Source organism: Oryctolagus cuniculus, chromosome 8 (assembly GCF_051225735.1).
Source record: "Oryctolagus cuniculus isolate XC-2025 breed Fujian yellow rabbit chromosome 8, ASM5122573v1, whole genome shotgun sequence".
NCBI classification, from domain to species: Eukaryota; Metazoa; Chordata; class Mammalia; order Lagomorpha; family Leporidae; genus Oryctolagus; species Oryctolagus cuniculus.
Genome location: NC_142874.1, coordinates 73,836,886 through 73,855,810, shown reverse-complemented (window position 1 = coordinate 73,855,810; position 18,925 = coordinate 73,836,886). Strand labels below are relative to the sequence as shown.

The 18,925-nt window shown below is 40.0% G+C and overlaps 1 protein-coding gene across 5 annotated transcripts in view; it reads right to left on the bottom strand.

The window, feature by feature from the left end:
- Positions 1-386: 386 nt before the first annotated feature.
- The window catches only part of NDNF (neuron derived neurotrophic factor), a 43,019-nt gene continuing 24,480 nt past the window's right edge, over positions 387-18,925 (bottom strand). For 3 of the 5 annotated variants that reach the window (XM_008267904.5, XM_008267905.5, XM_089302572.1), the window contains 3 exons: positions 13,053-13,241; positions 4,384-4,508; positions 387-2,415 (listed from right to left, as the gene is read on the bottom strand). In XM_008267904.5, coding sequence (XP_008266126.2) covers positions 1,022-2,415; positions 4,384-4,508; positions 13,053-13,241 — 1,708 coding nt within the window. In that variant the 3' untranslated portion in view covers positions 387-1,021. Of the gene's footprint in view, positions 2,416-4,383; positions 4,509-13,052; positions 13,242-17,916; positions 17,994-18,925 lie in introns of all 5 variants that reach the window. The other 2 variants (XM_051819811.3, XM_002717229.6) reach the window with 1 other exon arrangement.

Sequence of the window (18,925 nt, the reverse complement as noted above, 5' to 3'; positions counted from 1 at the left end):
TCAAGGCAAGATTAAAATAATTATTTTGCTAATATTCAAACAGATGGAAAATACTCAGAAAACTCAATTTTGCACTTAAAATAAATACTTAAAGTATGACATATTTTAGACTGTTAAGGATGATTTCTTGACTACTTATTGCGTTAACAGTGTTTGGCTTGCCCTAGCCTTGCAGTCTCTCAATTCTCAGAACAGCCAGGTACTATTCAATGCCAAAATACAAGTTTTACTGTTTCTAATACTGTAGTAACTTTAGAGGGATGTATCATCTCCTTTGAACTATTAAAAAAGCATCAATTTTGGTGCCAAATTAAAGAAAGGCACCATTTGAGAGGGAGATTAGAAATGCAACACACCAAAGTAATTGCTTAGGAAAATGAACAGTATATAATCTAATATCTTTAATTTTATGTACATGAATATAATGTATGTCAACTTTGTACATGAGATACATACAGCATTTAAACATTTACTCAACAAATAAGAATTTACAATAGCAATATAACTGACTAGAGGGCTGTCCACTCAATAATACTTAGATTAGATCTGTACTTTAACAGGAAAAGAATTTAATAGTTTACAATCATAGAAACACTGACATTTAAAACAAGACTTTATAAAATAATTTATATATATATAATATATATCTCCTAGCATCTATAGAGAGGAATGATTTGCATTTGTGGATGTGTGCAATGTATGGCATCTTTTATATTTTCAGGTAATAAAATAATTTAGAAGCAGTTCATGCAGTGGTCAAAGCAAGGAATGTCAGGTCCTCCGAGATGTCCTCTGTCTTTGACATCAGCCAGCATCAGACACACACCAGGTGCCATGGAGGCACACCAGAGCAAGTCCCCTCCGACAGTAACTCTTAGAAACATCCATAAACACACACTGATAGCCTCCCTTCTGTGGCAAGGGCACCTCTTTTTCTCAGCTGTGGGAGTAGTCAGTTTATGCTTAAAGTGACGTCACGTCCCTCCTGGCATCCTACGTCCCACGCCTCCATGTGGGGTAACTAACAGAACTTCCTGGTCTTCACAACTTTGCTCTGGTACCTCACTGAGTGCCCCCCATGTCCTATGACATAAACATCCAGCAGGTAAGACTTGCCAGGCTGGAGCCCAGTGATTGTCTCTGTGGTCACCGCCTTCTTCAGGTTTTGACCCTGGAAATATTTACAGAGGACCTTTTCTGATTTCTTCCTTGTGTCTGGTCCTAGGCACTGGTTTTGCTCTCTTTTCTTCTGGTCATCATTGTAGTTATCATCCACCTCTTTTTTGTAGATGCAAAACTTGTTTCTTTCCTGGGTGCCTAGCCAAGCCACCGTGGCTGAGGAACAGGTGCGGAGCTTGTCAAAAGCTTTGATTCTTGTGTCTTCGGGGAGAGAGGGAAATGCGTGCTTGCTAGGCCTTGTGCTAGCTAGTATTTTCAACACAGATGCACCCTTCTTGTTTCCTTTCAGTCGAATGAGATATTTTGCTTTAGGTTTTCCTCTCAGCTGAAACTGCCGAATGCCTTCCACATTCTGAGACAGAAACAGCTTCCCGTCTCTTCTCACTTGGATTTGGATAGCGCCCAGACAGGAGTGAATGAAGAAGGTGACTTTTTGGTGAGAAGAGACTGGTGCAAACCTCAAAAACTTTGCTCCCTTCCTTTTAACAAACACATCTGTAACTTTCCCGTCTTTTAGCTCCACTGTCTTCTGTTTAGCTTCTTCTTTGGTCCTGGCAAAGGTACCTACGTAAGCTGTGCTGGTATTGCTATTGCTGTTGACCATAAAAACGTCAAAGTAGTACTGTGTGTTGGGTTTCAGATCAGACACGGTGAAGATGTTCTTATTGCCTATGCAGATTTTCTGAATGTCAGGCTTGGGCCTCGAGTAGACATGACGCCCCAGCTTGGGGGAGGCTTTGGTGAGGAAGCTGCGTTCTTTTACCAAATGATCTGAGTGAAATCCAAAGTGGGCAAAGTCAAAGGGGTTGAAGTCCAGACCAGGTTTCGGCGCCATCATGAAGGCGTCATCCTCGCTCAGCTTTTCCTCCACGGCACAGAGACTCTTGAAATTGTGCTCTTTGTTGATGACCACACAGTACTGGATGGGCTGTTTCAGCAAGGAAGCCGTGGGACTCGGCTTCCAGGCCAAAGTGATCGTGGTGCGTCCCAGGGAGGTCACGTCTACCCTGGGGTCGTAGGGCAGTTCTGGGTATGGCTGATCAGACTCTGGAGTTGTGGTAGCATAGACTTTGAAATGGGTGTCTTTCTCTGTTGAAAGGAGTTCCAGCTGATACAAACCGGCTGGAGAGCTGGAGGATATAAAATACTCAACGTCGTTGCCTTTGTAGGAAAACAGCTCGGTGCCTGGCTCATTCGTGGTCTGCTGCTTCTGCTGTTCCAGAGGTTCCGGGTCACCTAGAAGGCGGCAGAGCAGCACAGGGTCAATGCCAGGGTGCAGCCTAGCTTGCCAATCTTACCTTGTGTTTTGAAGTTCATCTTCTCTTTTTTCTCCATTACAAAAATAAGACATGGTCATTGGGCAGCAAAGAAAAATGACAAAATAAATAAAAATCATCTATTCATTATAATCTAGTAATTCCAGAAACTCTTCTTTATGAATTCTTTGGTTTCTTTCCATCCAGTCTTTTCCTGTACATAATTCAGGTGATTTTCTTTTTTTTTTCCCTGTAATTTAATAACACTTACTCTCATGCATATATGGACCTTGGTAAATTTTCACTTTTTGAATCTTGTTTTTCTCCCTTAATATTATAAAAATAATACTGCTGGCCAATTTGGGGTCTTTATAAATAATGCTCTTGTGTATGTGTGAGGCTTTTCTGATTTAAATATTTCTTCAAGACAAAATCCAATTAGCAAAATTTTCTGTCATTGACTATAAATTTTAGAGATTGCTAATCCTCACTGTCAATCTGCCTAGCAAAAGTGCTCTACCAGTCTTTATTTTGATGGCCAGATAACTCACTAATTAGTATATTGGACAGCATGATTCAAATAAAGAATAAAAGCACCAGTAAAAGTACCTAGCCTTCCAGCATCAAATATGTACATGCTCAGGAATAATAAAGGAGAAGTGCTGCATCCAAACTGATTATTCCTTTTTTTTTTAACTGTTGATATTAGATACCAGTGTATAGATGGATTTTCAGGAACTGATGGACTGGACAGGCAGAATAGGCACTTATCACTGCAGGTAGGAAGTGAGTGGTATTCAGTGTCGGATTCCCACATCATGGGAGTGAAGACAATCACGACTATATTAACGTCAGAATTCCCCTTCCTTAAGTCTCAAGTCTCATCACACCCCCGAGAGGCACTTCCAATACCCTCCTCACTGTAAGTGTGACAGCTTGTTAACATCATCTGCACAACTCCCGGCAGTCACAACTTCACCTTTAAGCTGTGATGCCCTTAAACAGGGGAACATCACTTCCACAACACCATACACATTCTCATTTCTCATGAATCTTGCTATTTGTGGTCTATAATCTGCATCTCTGTTTTTCTTTTCAAATTTATTTTATTAATTTGAAAGGCAGAGTGACACAAAGACAGGAAGATACACACAAACATGCTCACACACATACAGAGAGAGAGAGAGGATTTTCTATCCACTGGTTCACTCCTCAAATGGCTGCAATAGCGAGGGCTTGGCCAGAATGAAGCCAGGAGCCTGGAACTCCATTCATGTCTCCTATGTGGGTGGCAGAGGCCCATCTTCTGCGCCTTCCCAAGTACCTTAGCACAGAGCTGGGTGGCAAGCAAAGCCACTGAGACTCGAACGGTGCTCAGATTAGGATGCCAGTGTCGCAGGTGATATCTTAGCTTGCTGTGCCACAATCCTAGCCTCCATCTGCATCTTCCTTAAGTGTCCATCTCACTCCTACTAACTTCCATCTTGGCCTTTAACTGCTGCTAATGGCCTCCTTGTGCTTTGAGTCATTCCTGCCTTTTATTCCCCTGAGATCCAGGGTTTTTGATCTTGGCTGCACGTCCCAGGAGAGCTGTGAAACATCATGATATCCAGACCACATCCAACAGCCACAAAAACAGAATGTCCAAAGGCAGAGTCCAGCCATCATGGTTTTTAAAGCTCCCCAAGGGATTAATGTCCAGGCATAACTGCCAACTAGGCCATAGAGGCCAGTCCAAACTTTTCTCCTTCAGTCCTCCCAACTGTGTCTCCTAACACTTTATCTCACCAAGATCAATGTCATCTGATGCCGTCTCCACTATTTCCCCCCTCTCCACCACTAAAGCTCCTGCTAACCCCCACGTCTATGCTGTTTTGCCTGCTAACTGAAGGTTGAATGTTTTACAACTATCCTTACAGAACTCAGGGCCAGATCTGCTTCGGCTTACCTGAGCTCTCCCCGCTGGCCTCCTCAGGCAGCTCCTGGAGTCTGAGCTTCCACTCCAAAGGGGCATCACAGGGAGTCACCGTAACTGATAACGGAGTGTTGTCTTCTTCAACCACAAAGAAATACCTGTGGGAAAGTAGATGAATTCATACCAAAACCATGCTTCTAACCCTGACAACCAAGACTTAGTATTCAGGTCACATAGTTTTCACTTTTATTCATTTAACAGAGACTACCACTGGCTATTAACCAAAATACAGCATTGACTATGGAAGATCAAAAGCCTTAACATTCTGCAAAAAGGTTTACCATCACTGAGCATGGTGTGACATAATAAAAATACATACAGTCACAATGATTCTGAGTTAAAAATCAACACTTGCCTGGCTGTCTGGGTAATATTTAACACAGGCCCTGCCATTGTAAGGTAAGTCACGACCAGGAAAAATGTCCCAACATGTTGCCCTACAGATGCTGGTTTTTTTTAAAATAAATTTGGTGATCCATTTGCACATTACCAGAGTCACCAACTATTTCAAAACATTTTCTCAGCAACCTCGTCTAAAATGTGTGTCGATCTCTGGTAAGTAAACAATCCATTCACATTTCTACACTAGGAACTTTTATTCTTGGCTTTACATGTCCGTATGTTTTTGTATGGAAGTATCAAGTTACCATCTGGGAGAGAATTCTAAAAAACAACGACCACTGTGTGTAAAGATAGACTTGTCTCTTACTTCTTTACGAGTTTCTGTTGGATTAAAAGTGAGTGATTTTAAAGCAAGATGAAAGAGTGAAAACATTCTGCTCTGTGCCTTTCCTCAGACATTTTGGTGATGCCTCCAAAAGATTCTATGAGGAAGAGGAAAATATTGCTTAACTCTAAAAATGCTATATATTCTTACTCCAAAAACATAAATGATTTCATTGAATTAGCACTCCAAGCCTTTAACCTACAAATGAGGAAGAACAGTAGTTTCTACTGTGGCCAGGCCAGAGTTGCTTACTGGTTCTATGGCAAAGAAAAGCAGGTTTTACCTCTTGTTCATTGCACCTGCTTGTCTCTTGCTCCCCATCCCCTCCATATCCACCTGCAACACAGTATCCAACCTGACCTGACCACCATAGCCTTCCACTTGTTGGCCTCATTGCTATTTCCTTTTCACGTCTGTAACCTCTAACCTCTTGAGTGAGCCATAGATCTCTGCTTGGACATCTCATTTAATTTTTTAAAAATAATTTTTGTTTATTTATTTGAAAGTCAGAGAGACAAAGAATCAGAAAGAGATAGAGCTCCTAACTGCTGATTCACTTCCCAAATGCCTACAACGGTTGGGGTTGGACAAAGTCAAAACCAGGAGCTGGAAACTCAATCCAGGTCTCCTATACTGATGGAGGAAGTCAATTTCCTGAGGCATCTCTGCTGCCTCCCATGGTGCACATTTTCAGGAAAGTGGAATACCAAGTGGAGCTGGAACTTGAACCTAGGCATTCCAATATGGGATGCAGGCATCTCATGTGGTACCTTAGCAGCTAGGCCGCACACCTACTCTCTTTGACATCTTTTTTCTAGCTGGGCCAACACCTTGTGTGACTTACCTATGCTCATGCCTTTACCTTTATGTATGTTAACGACTTCAAAATTTAAGTTATCAGCCTGACCTCTTGCCTTAATTGCAGATACACTGCCTTCTTGCCATATTCACAATGATATTAAGGGAATTTCATATTTGCATGATCTAATCCAAGCTTCTGATATTAAGGGAATTTCAGATTTCATTATCCAATCCAAGCTTCTGATTCTCTCCCCCAATCAACTTCTCCTGCAATGGATCCCTTCCTAGTAAGGTTGTTTCTCAGGACAGTTTAGAGTCATTCTTGACTTTCTTTCTCTCCCTCATTCAAGGATCAGCAGACACTTCCAGCTCTACTTTCAAAATAGATCCAGAATCTGCCACTTTGTCCCACTTTACCTGTTACCACTTGCTCCATGTCCCACGTCTCCCATACTTGAGCACTATGACAATCTCTTGTGTGGTCTCATTACTTCCACCTTTTACCCCCTCATCCAGGCAGGGTGATTCTTGGAAACCTAAGTCAAAACATGCCACACCCCACTGCTCAAAAACCCTCCAAGATATCCCTGTTCCTTCAGAGCAAGAACGACTAAATTTGCAGTGTCTTCTGAGTTCCTTCATATTCAGCCCCAAACAACTCTCAAAACATTTCTCGTCCTCTGGTCTCCCCTCCTTCATTCACATCCTTGCTGTCCCTGGGACGTGCATGGCACAATCCTGCCTCAGGGCAGCTGTCCTTGCTGTTCCTCCATCTGAGGTACTCTTCCTCCCAGCGTTGACGTTACTTGCTCAGTCTCTACTCGAGTACCACCTTTCTATAGACCTATTCTGACTCCAAATGTAAAATTTCACCTTTCTACCTGTGACGCTGTCTCTTACGAAGTAAAAGTATTTTGGTTTTTAAGGTACTTATTTCTACCAGACATCTTATATATTTATTGTTTCACATTTTTTTATTTTTCCATCTCCCCCCAACTAGTATGAAAGCTACAAGGAGTAGCGCATTTGGTTCACTGATGAGACTCAGAGATTAAAGCAGTTCTCCATAACGATGAACTAATGAATAAGTGTTGGCTCCACATCTACTTTTACCACTTTCAAGTCATCCTTTACACTGCATCAAGAGCAATCTCTAAAAAAGTAAATGTATTATGTGATTTCCAGCTTAGAGTGTCTTCTTTATAACTTTTCTTGTAGAAAAAGTCCTTAAACTGTTCATATAGTCCAAAGGTTGCACAGCAGTGGGGCCCCATCTACCTCATCAGTCTCTCCTCGGGTCTCTACCCTTTTAGGTTTCTGCACTCAAATTATATAGGACTTCCTTATCTTCCCATGCTTCGCTCATATTGGAATATTTGGGATGATTCTCTGGGTCTGAAATTCAACACTCTGCCCCTACTCATATTGAAATGTCACTTCTTCAGTAATGACTTTTCTGACTCTTTTTGGGTCAGGTTCTCTTAAAAACTCTGAGTGTCCTATATTTTTCATTTCACACACTTATCTGTAATGTGTGGTAATAGATTGGTGTTATTTGATCAATGTCATTTTCCGAAAAAGGGCCACTTGTTCATGTTCCAAGTCACTGTATGCTCAGGACATAACACAGATTTCTGCAGGTAACAGGTAGCACTCGGATAAACATTTGTGGGTGAATTAATTCTAAGTTAATCAATAGAACCCAAGAATGTTAATGCATATCTTACGCTAGCCTAAGAAGCAGTACACTTAGAATCTCTTTCCTTCTGCAGATACAGAATCTGAACGGAAATAATATAAGTACTTCTCTCCCCTTTCTATTCAAAGATAAATTTGGAGATGAAGGGTAGAGATAGGATAGTGGGAGGATCAATAGAGTCAAGATACTATAAAACCCAACACAGCTTGTTCATCAAAAAGTAAAGTAAAACATTCATCCAGAGAACATAACCAGATGATTAAATTGTTCACTGCATTTAAAGTTTTATGTATAATAGGCATTCCTAATCACAGATATCAGAAGGTTTATTTCTCAATTCAACCTATCCTTTTTATTTAAAAAAGATTTATTTATTTGAAAGGCAGAGAGACAGAGATACAGAGAGACAATCTACCATCAGTTGGTTCACTTCTCAAATGATCACACCAGCTAGGTCTGGGCTAGACCATCCTGGTCTTCCACATGGGTGGGAGAGCCCAAGCACCTGCTTTATCTCCCTTTGCCTTCCCAGGCACATTAGCATGGAGCTGATTGGAAGCAGAGCAGCCAGCACTCAGACTGGCATGCTGCTATGGGATGCTGGCATCACAAGCAATGACTTAACCCAGGCCCTTAGCCTACTTTCTGGATAGTAGAATTTTGTTCATTTGGACAGGTAAAGTGGGAGATATTAACCACATAAACACAATAGAAGCTTTCTATGCTACAAAGATATAGGTTCAACAAACTAATTTATTTGGCATCACTCATAACCTCTTTTTTATTTTTGAGTTTTATGTGGGTAGTATTACTAACCAATGTCAAAGCAAAAAACAACATGTAAGTTTTCCTATTTCCTTCTGTTCTCATTTCATATATGTAAGTAGTTTACTTCCCAAAGGAAGCAACTGTGTCTTGGTATCTTAAACACAGGCCATACTAATAGCAAATAAAGCAATGTTTGCAAGGCACAAGGTAATCACTGCACATATAAAGCAGCAGGGAGTCTTTCTAGGTCAACATTTTCATATGGAAGCACTTATGATTAAGGATAAACAATAATTTGAATAGATGTAACAGTTTAACAAACATTTATTGTCTACCATGCATAGGCATTTGAGAAGAGAATGGCCATCAAAAATAACAGGGCATGATCTATGTGTTCAGGGATTTACTGGCTGGTAAGGGAGACAGAGATGAAAGGAAAAACTAAGGAAACAAAGAGCCAAATGACAATGCCAAAGCTGAGGGGTAAATACACCACCAATCATGTAGGCTTTAGGATTTATGTATAAACATCAGAATAATGAATGACTGTGCTGTCTTTTTCTATTTACAACTGCTTGGGTCTATCTGGAGTTTCATCTTTAGCTGGAGCATCAACGATGGCCATGTGTGCTTACCACAGCATCTCACCCTCAGAAATGCTGTTCCTTCTTGTGCTGAGACTCTTTATTTAACTTGTGTGATAGCCAGTAGCTAGCATTTCATTCACAGGCCCTTGAAATTATTCGTAGAACAAAGAGAAAAATAAAGAGTGAACAAATGAAAGAAAGAAAAATGAAGAGAGGAAGGAGAAAACATGGCCTACTTTGTAACATTCCATAATAAAACATACTGTTTTAAAGGAAAAATTGTAAAAAATTGTAATTTTTAAGAGCATTCTTAGAGCCAAAACTTGCTTAATTTTGAAGAGACTGGAGGACCAAAGAGGATAAGCAATTTTTGGATTAAGTGATATGATTACACAATGTAGGATGTTGTATTTAACGAATACTGCAAGCAAAGCAATGCACAAATGCATTTAGGAAATGAAAGTATTCATAAAGAAAAGCTTTGATTTTATCTGACTCATTCAAAATTTTCAAGGGGCAAAATAATATGAAAAGCAAACAGTATGACACAAGAATTCAGGTAACATTTAAGATTGATTTGAAGTATTAAGACTGTTTTATGTGTCATTTCCTGTTTTCACAGACTGCATAAAAGTAAGGACTAGGACAGCAAGTTCCCTCAATGCAATCATCCTTGTTTTCACTCTCATGAATGTTGTTGAAAGATTCAGTTATCATATAAGTTAATGATCAGCCAGGTTCCAGTCTATTGCTTTCATTCAAACAAAAAAATTCACTCGGGAAGTGCTGAAATGACAGTGAGACAATAGTTCACTTCACAAAATAAGAAATCCGATCTCCAACCATCATTTAGACTGACCAGATGGTGGAATGGCTGGGCCACTCAATGGAAGAGGTTTAGAGCCCCACCTTCCATTATTGTCCACAAACAGGAAAGATAACCCAATGATCACTGATCAGACACACCTCAATCATTGGAAAATAGATTATTGATGATATGACAGAATAAAAATGTAAAAAAAATTATTTGAGAGGCAGACAGACAGCAAGTGAGAGAGATAGACAGAGATGGAAATAGAGACAGACTCAAAGACAGAGAGACAGAGAGCCCCCCTATTCACTGGCTTATATCCATAACACCCACAATAGATGGGGCTGAGCTGGGGTGGGGGCGAGGAGCCAGGAGCCATGAATTCAATCCAGGACTGTCACTTGGGTTTCAGGAACTCAATTACTTGAGCCATCTTCACTGTCCCCAGAATCTACATTGGCAGGAAGCTAGAGTTAGGGGATAGAGCTGGATATCAAACCTGGGTATGATGATATGGGAACCAGATTTACCATTTGTAATGCCAGCTTGCTTCAGGTTAAAAGGATAAATTGCCTTTGAAGTTTAATCATCCAAAAATTAGCCATGCACTCTGAATTTATAAAAGTAGAGAGGAGTCTGAGTATTGCAAAGTAAGTAACTTTAAATATAATTAGTTTAAAAATATGCATTATTTATAGGACACAAACCTTTTTAAAGATCAAGATATTTTGAAATATTCTGTGAGCCCAATTTTTTTGAAGTTGGAGTAAGGGAAATGAAAGATGTCAGTTTTATATTACTTTTGTTAATTCTCTCAAGATCTAATCATATTTGTTAAAGAAATGTTACCTTCTACAACTAAATGCAAAACCTTTAAAACTCATGTGTATTTAATTATTTTCATTTTGACCCTATTAAGTCCTTCTTAGAAATCTCCTTCTCTGCTGAAATTAAGAAAATAATCATTACAAAATGGAAACAATGAAAGAATTGCTTCCTCTATCTAAGATTACAATCAGCAAAAATTAGTTTGTATTTATGGGTTACAAGTTTCATTACCTATATTTTCTTACTTAGAGAAAATAGTTAATGCTATTCATAGGTTGATTTGCAAATATTCTAAACTAAGTCTAAAAAGTTATTTTCTTTTTTGATTTTTTTTTTTTTTTTTTTTTTTTTTTTTTGACAGGCAGAGTGGACAGTGAGAGAGAGACAGAGAGAGAAAGGTCTTCCTTTGCCGTTGGTTCACCCTCCAATGGCCGCCGCTGCAGCCGGCGCACCGCGCTGATCCTGGCGGGAGCCAGGAGCCAGGTGCTTTTCCTGGTCTCCCATGGGGTGCAGGGCCCAAGCACCTGGGCCATCCTCCACTGCACTCCCTGGCCATAGCAGAGAGCTGGCCTGGAAGAGGGGCAACCGGGACAGAATCCGGCGCCCCGACCGGGACTAGAACCCGGTGTGCCGGCGCCGCTAGGTGGAGGATTAGCCTATTGAGCCACGGCGCCGGCTCCCTTTTTTGATTTTTGACTTGATCAGCCCTCACCCTGACTGTTGATGAGCAACTTGATATGTTATCCCTCTTAGTATTTTTTTTGTTTGTTCTACTTAATACTTTTGGTTGAATACTGTAATCAATACACAATTCTTCTTAAGTGCTGAAACTTAACTGAAAAGTAATCACTGTTAAATATAAGAGTGGGAATAAGAGAGGGAAGAGATGTGCAATTTGGGACATGCTCAGGCTGACTTACCTCAAACGGCAGAGTTAGAAACATACCAGGGGATTCCAATTCAATCCCATCAAGGTGGCATGTACCAATGCCATCTCACTAGTCCCAGTGATCAATTCCTGTTCACAATTGATCATAATGACAGGACTAAGAACCAAAGGGATCACATAAACAAGAATAGTGTCTGCAAATACTAGCTGATAGAATAAACAAGGGAGAGAATGATCCAACATGGGAAGTGAGATACGCAGCAGACCCATAGAATGGCAGATGTCCTAAATAGCACTCTGGCCTCAGAATCAGCCCTTAAGGCATGCGGATCTGGCTGAAAAGCCCATGAGAGTATTTCAGGCATGGAAAGCCAAGACACTCTGGGGGGAAAAAAAAAAAACACCTAAATGAAAGATCCCCGAGAGTGAGATCCCAGTGGAAAGAATGGGTCATCTAAGAAGGAGGTACCTTTCTCTGAAGGGAGGAAAGAACTTCCACTTTGACCATGGCCTTGTCTAAATATGATCAGAGTCGGTGAACCCAGGGGGCTTCCATAGCCTTGGCAGCTCATGACAAGAGCCTAGGGTGATTACTGATGCCATAAACAAGAGTGTCAATTTGTTAAGTCAACAACAGGAGTCACTGTGCACTTACTCCTCATGTAGGATCTTTGTCCTTAGTGTGCTGTACATTGAGATTTAATGCTATAACTAGTACTCAAACAGTATTTTTCACTTTATGTTTCTGTGTGGGAGCAAACTGTTGAAATCTTTACTTAATGTATGCTAAACCGATCTTCTGTATATAAAGAGAATCGAAAATGAATCTTGATGTGAATGGAAGGGGAGAGGGAGTGGGAAAGGGGAGGGTTGCAGTTGGGAGGGACGTTATGAGGGGGAAGCCATTGTAATCCATAAGCTGTAGAAATTTATATTCATTAAATAAAAGTTAAAAAATAAAGAAATGTGAGAGGAAAGTTTGGGGCCACTTGTATTTTAGTTAGTTTCTAATTCTTATGAAATAAGATTCACATATTTATATTATGGCATAACAATATCATCTTCTATTGTTATATAATAAATTCAGTGTTTTAAAATAAATATTTTAAAGTCTTTTTGAAAAAAAATTTTAATGTTATTCTCATTTTTGAAAGAGAGAGAGAAGGAAAGGGAGAGGGAAAGGAGGGGAGAGGGAGGAGATGTTTTGAATCACTTCCCAAATGTAGGCAACAGCTGAGGCTGGGCCAGGCAGAAGCCCAGAATTCAATCTGCATCTCCAGTGTGAGTGACAGCTCCCAACTACTTGAACCATTACCTGCTGCCTCACAGGATGTGCATTGGCAGGAAACTGAAATCAGAAATGGAGCTGGGACCCAAACCCAGGGTGTCTGAAAAAAATGTGGTATCCAAAGGAGTGTCTTAACCACTTGTGCCAGACATCCACCTTCTATTTTCTTTGTTGGTGGCATCTTCTGTAAGCTTATTGATCCAGGAAAAAAAAAAAAAAAAAAAAAAAACTATGATGTGAATACCTTTTAGGTGTATCTCTAAAGAGATAACTGCTGATTTCAGCCCCATCTGGAATTACTGATGAATCATGAAAGAATGCCTTGTCCCGGATCTGCATCTGAAACAGCTCCTCATCTCGAGTGGGTAACTTCTGAGTCCTCGAGCTGAGCGGTAAGAGCAGCCACAACAGACAGCAGTGGAGCAGCACCATCCTGGGCCAACAAAAATGATTGCTCTTGTTAGTTCTGCAGGCAGACCTTGGGCAGGTTGCAAACTTCTGAAACATTAACACTGTAGTACTTTTAACACACAAGCTTAGACACGTGTCATGTTTTAAATGCAGGCACATGATCTTGATACAATTCTCCTTTGTTTTTATTCTTCAAACAATTTTATGAAGTTGAAAATGAATTCACTAAAATTTCAGATATCAAAATGATTTGGAAACAAAAGGACTCTTGAAACATCAACTTTCTTGGGTCTTAGGAAAGACTATCCTCATTTCGTTGTGGCAGAAGCCAATACAGTCATTACAGAGAATGTCACATCAGTGTCACAAAACTTGTACTGAAATGATCAGTTAAGGTCAGATCTTCCACCTGTTATAAAAGTTATGCCAGTGTTTGGTTGGAATTACTCATGCCGTCAAGTCTCTAATTGCTGATACAGTCAATTTATTGCATTCGACACAAATTGCAGGGGCCAACTGACAGCCCAGATGTTACCACTGTTCAATTAGTTTGCCTAAAATTTGATCAAGGATTGCATTATATAGTATTATGCTTAATCCAACGTCAAATTTTCCTAAACCAGAGATTGCTAGAGATTATAGAATTCATTTTCTCCTAGGTTAAACAAGTCACTCCAAATCACAAGTTGAGTTATTTGTTGGTCTATAATGATCATAGACTACCTGACTGTTTAATGTTACATTTACATTTAAACCTAAACTTCTCCATGTTAGAAAGTGGGCTTGGGTTTCCACTCTCATGTCAAGCCAGACCTCTGAAAAGTTATATGTTTAGAATGTTGGTCTCCACTCCAGCAGAGTATTTTCATGAGTTATGATTCAGCATTGATCACTGACTTACATCAAAGATCCTATAAGTAATTGTTAATCATTCTCTATTGCACATGACTGTAGGGATGGTGTGAAGAACCCCGTCTTACCTATGCCTCAGCTTCCCAGGAGGAAGTCCCAGGTAGACAAGTTCTTTATGTGGCAAGTGCTAGTGAAAGGCTTTGCTTCCTCTAATAATTTGGTACTTCTTTTTCTCACAGAAACAACTACAGTAAGGAATGATCTCTTTCACCTCTTGAACACCAAAGAATCCAAATTATAGAAATACCTGTACAATGTTCTGTTTTTAAATACTGTTAAAAAAGTCAAATACAAATAATTTGAGATGAGGTGAATACTTGTTTTATGTTTAAATAGTCATTATTATAGAATGAGTAATTAACCTCTACTTAAAACAACAGTTGTCTTTAATTCCATTTTTATCTGAAATGACATCAAAAGTGACTAAGATAACTAAAAATATCTTTTAAAAGGAACAAAATTTTAAGCTTTATTTTTATTTGTTTGACAGGTGGGGGTGGAGGAGAGAGAGAGAGAGAGAGAGAGAGAAACACCTCTTGTCTGCTCACTGGATGAGGAGCATGGAACTCAATATGGGTCTCCCACATGAGTGACAGGGACTCAATGACTTAAACCATCACCTACTGCTTCTCAGGGTACACATCAACAGAAAGTTGGAATCAGGGGTGGAGCTGGGACTCGAACCAACAATGTCCTAACCATATACCAAATGCCTGCCTGGATTTTTTTCTCAATTTTAATGAGGGTGTTAGAAATAGTTATTTTTTTCAGTGAGTTTGCTCAAAAAGTTCATTTAATTTCCTTTTTCCAAATATCTTTTCCCTGTGTTCTGCAGTTTTCCATACAAAGTGTCTGAAGTGTTGAGAGTTACAGTGCAAAGCTCTGCACTAAGTTCACGAACTGCATTGCCACATTTGTCCTCACAGTAATCCTGTAAAGTAGGCATTGCTTTTAGATGAAAACGAACTTCCATCATATACTTAGAGAAAGGACACAAATCCAGGTGGGACTCACTGCAGAGCCCAAGTGATATCTCTTAAGAAAGCCATAATAATTTCTTACAAGAGGCTCCTAGTCTCCATCTTTATGTCTTATTGTAATTGAACTTGACCCAGTACTCAGAAACTCGAGATTTAGTTTCAGCTTCTAACTAGAAGATCTTAGGCAATTCCCTTGATGTTTGTAGACCTTGGTTTCTGAAGGGTTTGGACAGATGGTCTCTATACTCTAAAAATGAGCAATGATTCTGCCACTGAATATTAACCTCCTCTTCTGAACAAGCTGGCCATTTAGGAATAAGACCAGGCCTCCTTTCGTTTCACAGAACAATCTCCTCCTCCAAAATGCAGAAAACTATCAAGGAGAAAGCCAAAGGGAGCTGGGGAGTTAAGTAGAAGCTCACATGAGTTTTACAAAGAGGAGACAAGGCTATGTCCACAAAATCAAAGCTCAATTATCCTAAACACACAGGGACGTGGGGGACTGAAGTAGATGAGGTCTCCACTCGCCATCCTCTTTCTTCCTCTTCTGCCTGATCAGAAATACTGCTATTACCCCACAAGAAAACATACTCCATTTACTTCCCTTGTAGTACCATTCCCTAAACTTGTCTCCTGAGAGCAAAAGAGGACACACAATAAAAAAAAAAAAAGTCCTTTCCATACCTAGTAGGAGCTTGGAGCAAACATGCTGTGGGAGCACCTGAGTGTGAGGGAGTCAGGCGTGTTTGCCCTGGTGTCAGTCAAGTGCAGCCTCCCCTTGTTAGGCTCCAAGTGTGCCCATACAGCTGTCAGCTTCACAGTGCCACTGCACAACTTCACAGGATGAGCTCCTGGCGCCCCAGGGTCCTTGGGATATTTAGGTCAGCCCCAGAGTCAGAGAAGCAGCTAGTCACGATTAGCAGGAATTTTCCCAGTGTCCTCAACTGCCCGTTGAAGAGCTCTCTCATTATGAAATCAGATAATTACCAGAGCTGAATTTTGAGAGAATGTCAATATTAATAAATATTTTGTAGACTTGCTGCATGCCAGGCCTTCTTCTGGGTGCTTTTTATATATTATCTCATCTAATGCTAGCAGCAACCTGTGAAATAGGCAATGTTTTCATGTATTTATTAGAAATGCACTGTGTGTGACAGAAAGAGTATGATAGAGACAGAGGGAGAGAGATGGGGGGAGGGGCGAGACAGAGAAAGAGAGAGAGAGAGAGAGAAACTTTTATCAGATGGTTCATTCCCTAAATGTTCACAACAGCAGAGGCCGAGCTAGTCTGAAGCTATGAGCCCGGAACTCCATCTGGGTCTCCCACTTGGGTAGCAGGAACCCAAGTACTTGAACCATCTGTTGTCTCCCAGGTGCAATAGTTGGATACTGTATCAGAAGCAGAAGTGGGACTTGATTCTAAGCACTCTGATATGGGTTGCAGGTATCCGAAACAGCAACATAACCTGCTGTGCCACAATGCCTGCTCCTATTTTTCTCATTTTAAAGATGAGTCAATAGGCTTAGACAGGTAAGTCACAAAATAAATACTATTGAGAAAAATATGAACTATTCATATGGGTGACTTAAAGCATGGCAAATGAGGGAGCAGGTGTTTAGCCTAAAGGTTAAGATGCCTGCATCCCACATTGAAATGTATGGGTCTATAACTACTTCCTGCTCCTGATACCATCTTCCAGCCAATGCTGATCCTTTGGGGGCAGTGGTGATGGCTCAAGTAATTAGATTCCTGTCCCCTACTGGGGAGACCTGGCTTGCATGCATTGCAGTTGGCTCTTGCCATGGCCCAGGCACATCCATGGTAAGCATTTAAACGTGGAGCAGCAGATGGAACTCTGGATTCTCTCTCTCTCTCTGCCTTTTAAATATTTAACAAATATAATTTAACAGTATATAAATATCATAAATCAGATTAATGTATATTTCCATATTAGCTTCTTAGCACTTTAACATCAGTAAACAATTTCGGATTTTAAGAGTTATGTAGAGTGGAGTGCTAGAAGGCAATTCTCCCTGGGTCTCTGTTTTTGTTTGTCTTGTGGGTAAAAGCACTGACTCGTCTGTTCTACATCATCTTTTCAAGGTTGTTTGTTCAGCAAATAGCCTTGGAAGATAAAGCCTCTGGATACAGCAAAGAGCAGTCCTGGTTCCTACCCAATAGAAAAGGTTTGGGTTCCCTACATTTGAGGCTCCTCTCCTATCATAGAACCTACTTCCACAGGCTGGCTTCATCTGGCCCTCTTTGCACCATCATTTAGTCAAGGAGCCAGTGGAAGAAAGCGCTGATTCTGTGCCCACCACTATTATTTTGAGTAATATAGGCCTTTGTCTCTGACCCAGGAGCCTTGTGCCTTGCTGTAGGCTTATTCACTCACTTGCAGGTAGGGGAAAATTTCAAAACCCCTACAGTTCTTGAAACTAAGCTTTACATATTATTTTACTTGTTTATCTCTTTTATTAGCTAAGGTAGACATCTTTATTTAAATTATTATTTTATATAGATTATCACCAAGAAGGAATAGACTCAACTTTATCTTTGTTCTTTCTTCTTTGAAAATACTTACTTCTCTCCAACTAAAAATCTACCAAGTTACACTTTTTGTTTCTGAAACAGTTTTAATCATCTTAACTGCCACATCAATTATAGGCAAAGCAGATATTTTTAATAAAAGTGTTTAAAATTAATATGACTCTAAATCCCAGAAATTTAAATTCTGTCAGGTTATGGTTTTCAAAACATTATCTAGGGGCCGGTGCTGTGGCGCAGCAGGTTAAAGCCCTTACCTGAAGTGCTGGCATCCCATATGGGCACTGGTTCAAGACCTGGCTGCTGCTCTTCCAATCCAGTTCTCTGTTTTGGCCTGGGAAAACAGTAGAAGATGGCCCACATCCTTGGGCCCCTGCACGCATATGGGAGATCCAGGAAAAAGTTCCTGGCTCCTGACTTCGGATTGGCTCAGTTCTGGCCATTACAGCCATCTAGAGAGTGTACCAGTGGATGGAAGACCTCTCTCTGTGTCTCCATCTCTCTCTGTAACTCTGTCTTTCAAATAAATAAAATAAATCTTTTAAAAAAAGTTATCTAATAACATTCAATTATTGTTGAGGAAAAGCTTAATCAGATATCACAGAATATTAGTCATTTGTTCAACTTGATCTGGTTGTAGAATGAATTTTTAGCAGAAAATATTTAACATTAATTTTATTTATTTTGAAAGTTGACGAGAGAGAGAGAGAGAGAGAGAGAGAGAGAGAGAAATATCCTGTTCTCTGTTTACTTCTCAATTGGACACAATAGCCAGGCATTTGAAGAATGTATTTAAAAGAAGCATTAAATGTAACTAATGAAAAAAACTACTTCACAGATACACTCTGCATATTTTTACAACTTACATTCATTCACTGATCAAAAACTTGAAGCTTCATTTAGATATTGCTTCAATGATGGTTTTAATATTTCCGATTTTCCCCTTATAAATAAAATATTTGCTCTTAGACAAACAATTTCAGAATTGTTCCCTCTAAATAAACAACTGGAAATTCCTTTTTAAGTCTTGGGTAACTCAGTCTCTAAGAACAGACTTCTATGATTACAAAAGTGCCCTCTAATGGCATAACTTCTCCTTTCATTTCTTCGTGTTACTTCTAAGTTTCGAGAGCTTCTCTAGATCTGAAGTTTAAATGAAATAGCATGCAGCCGAATTGTACTTTTAGCAGCTCCTTTTCTCCTGGCCATCTGGTGGATAATGTAGGAAATGTGTCTGTACAGCAAGAAGCCTTGCTGCTTTTCTCC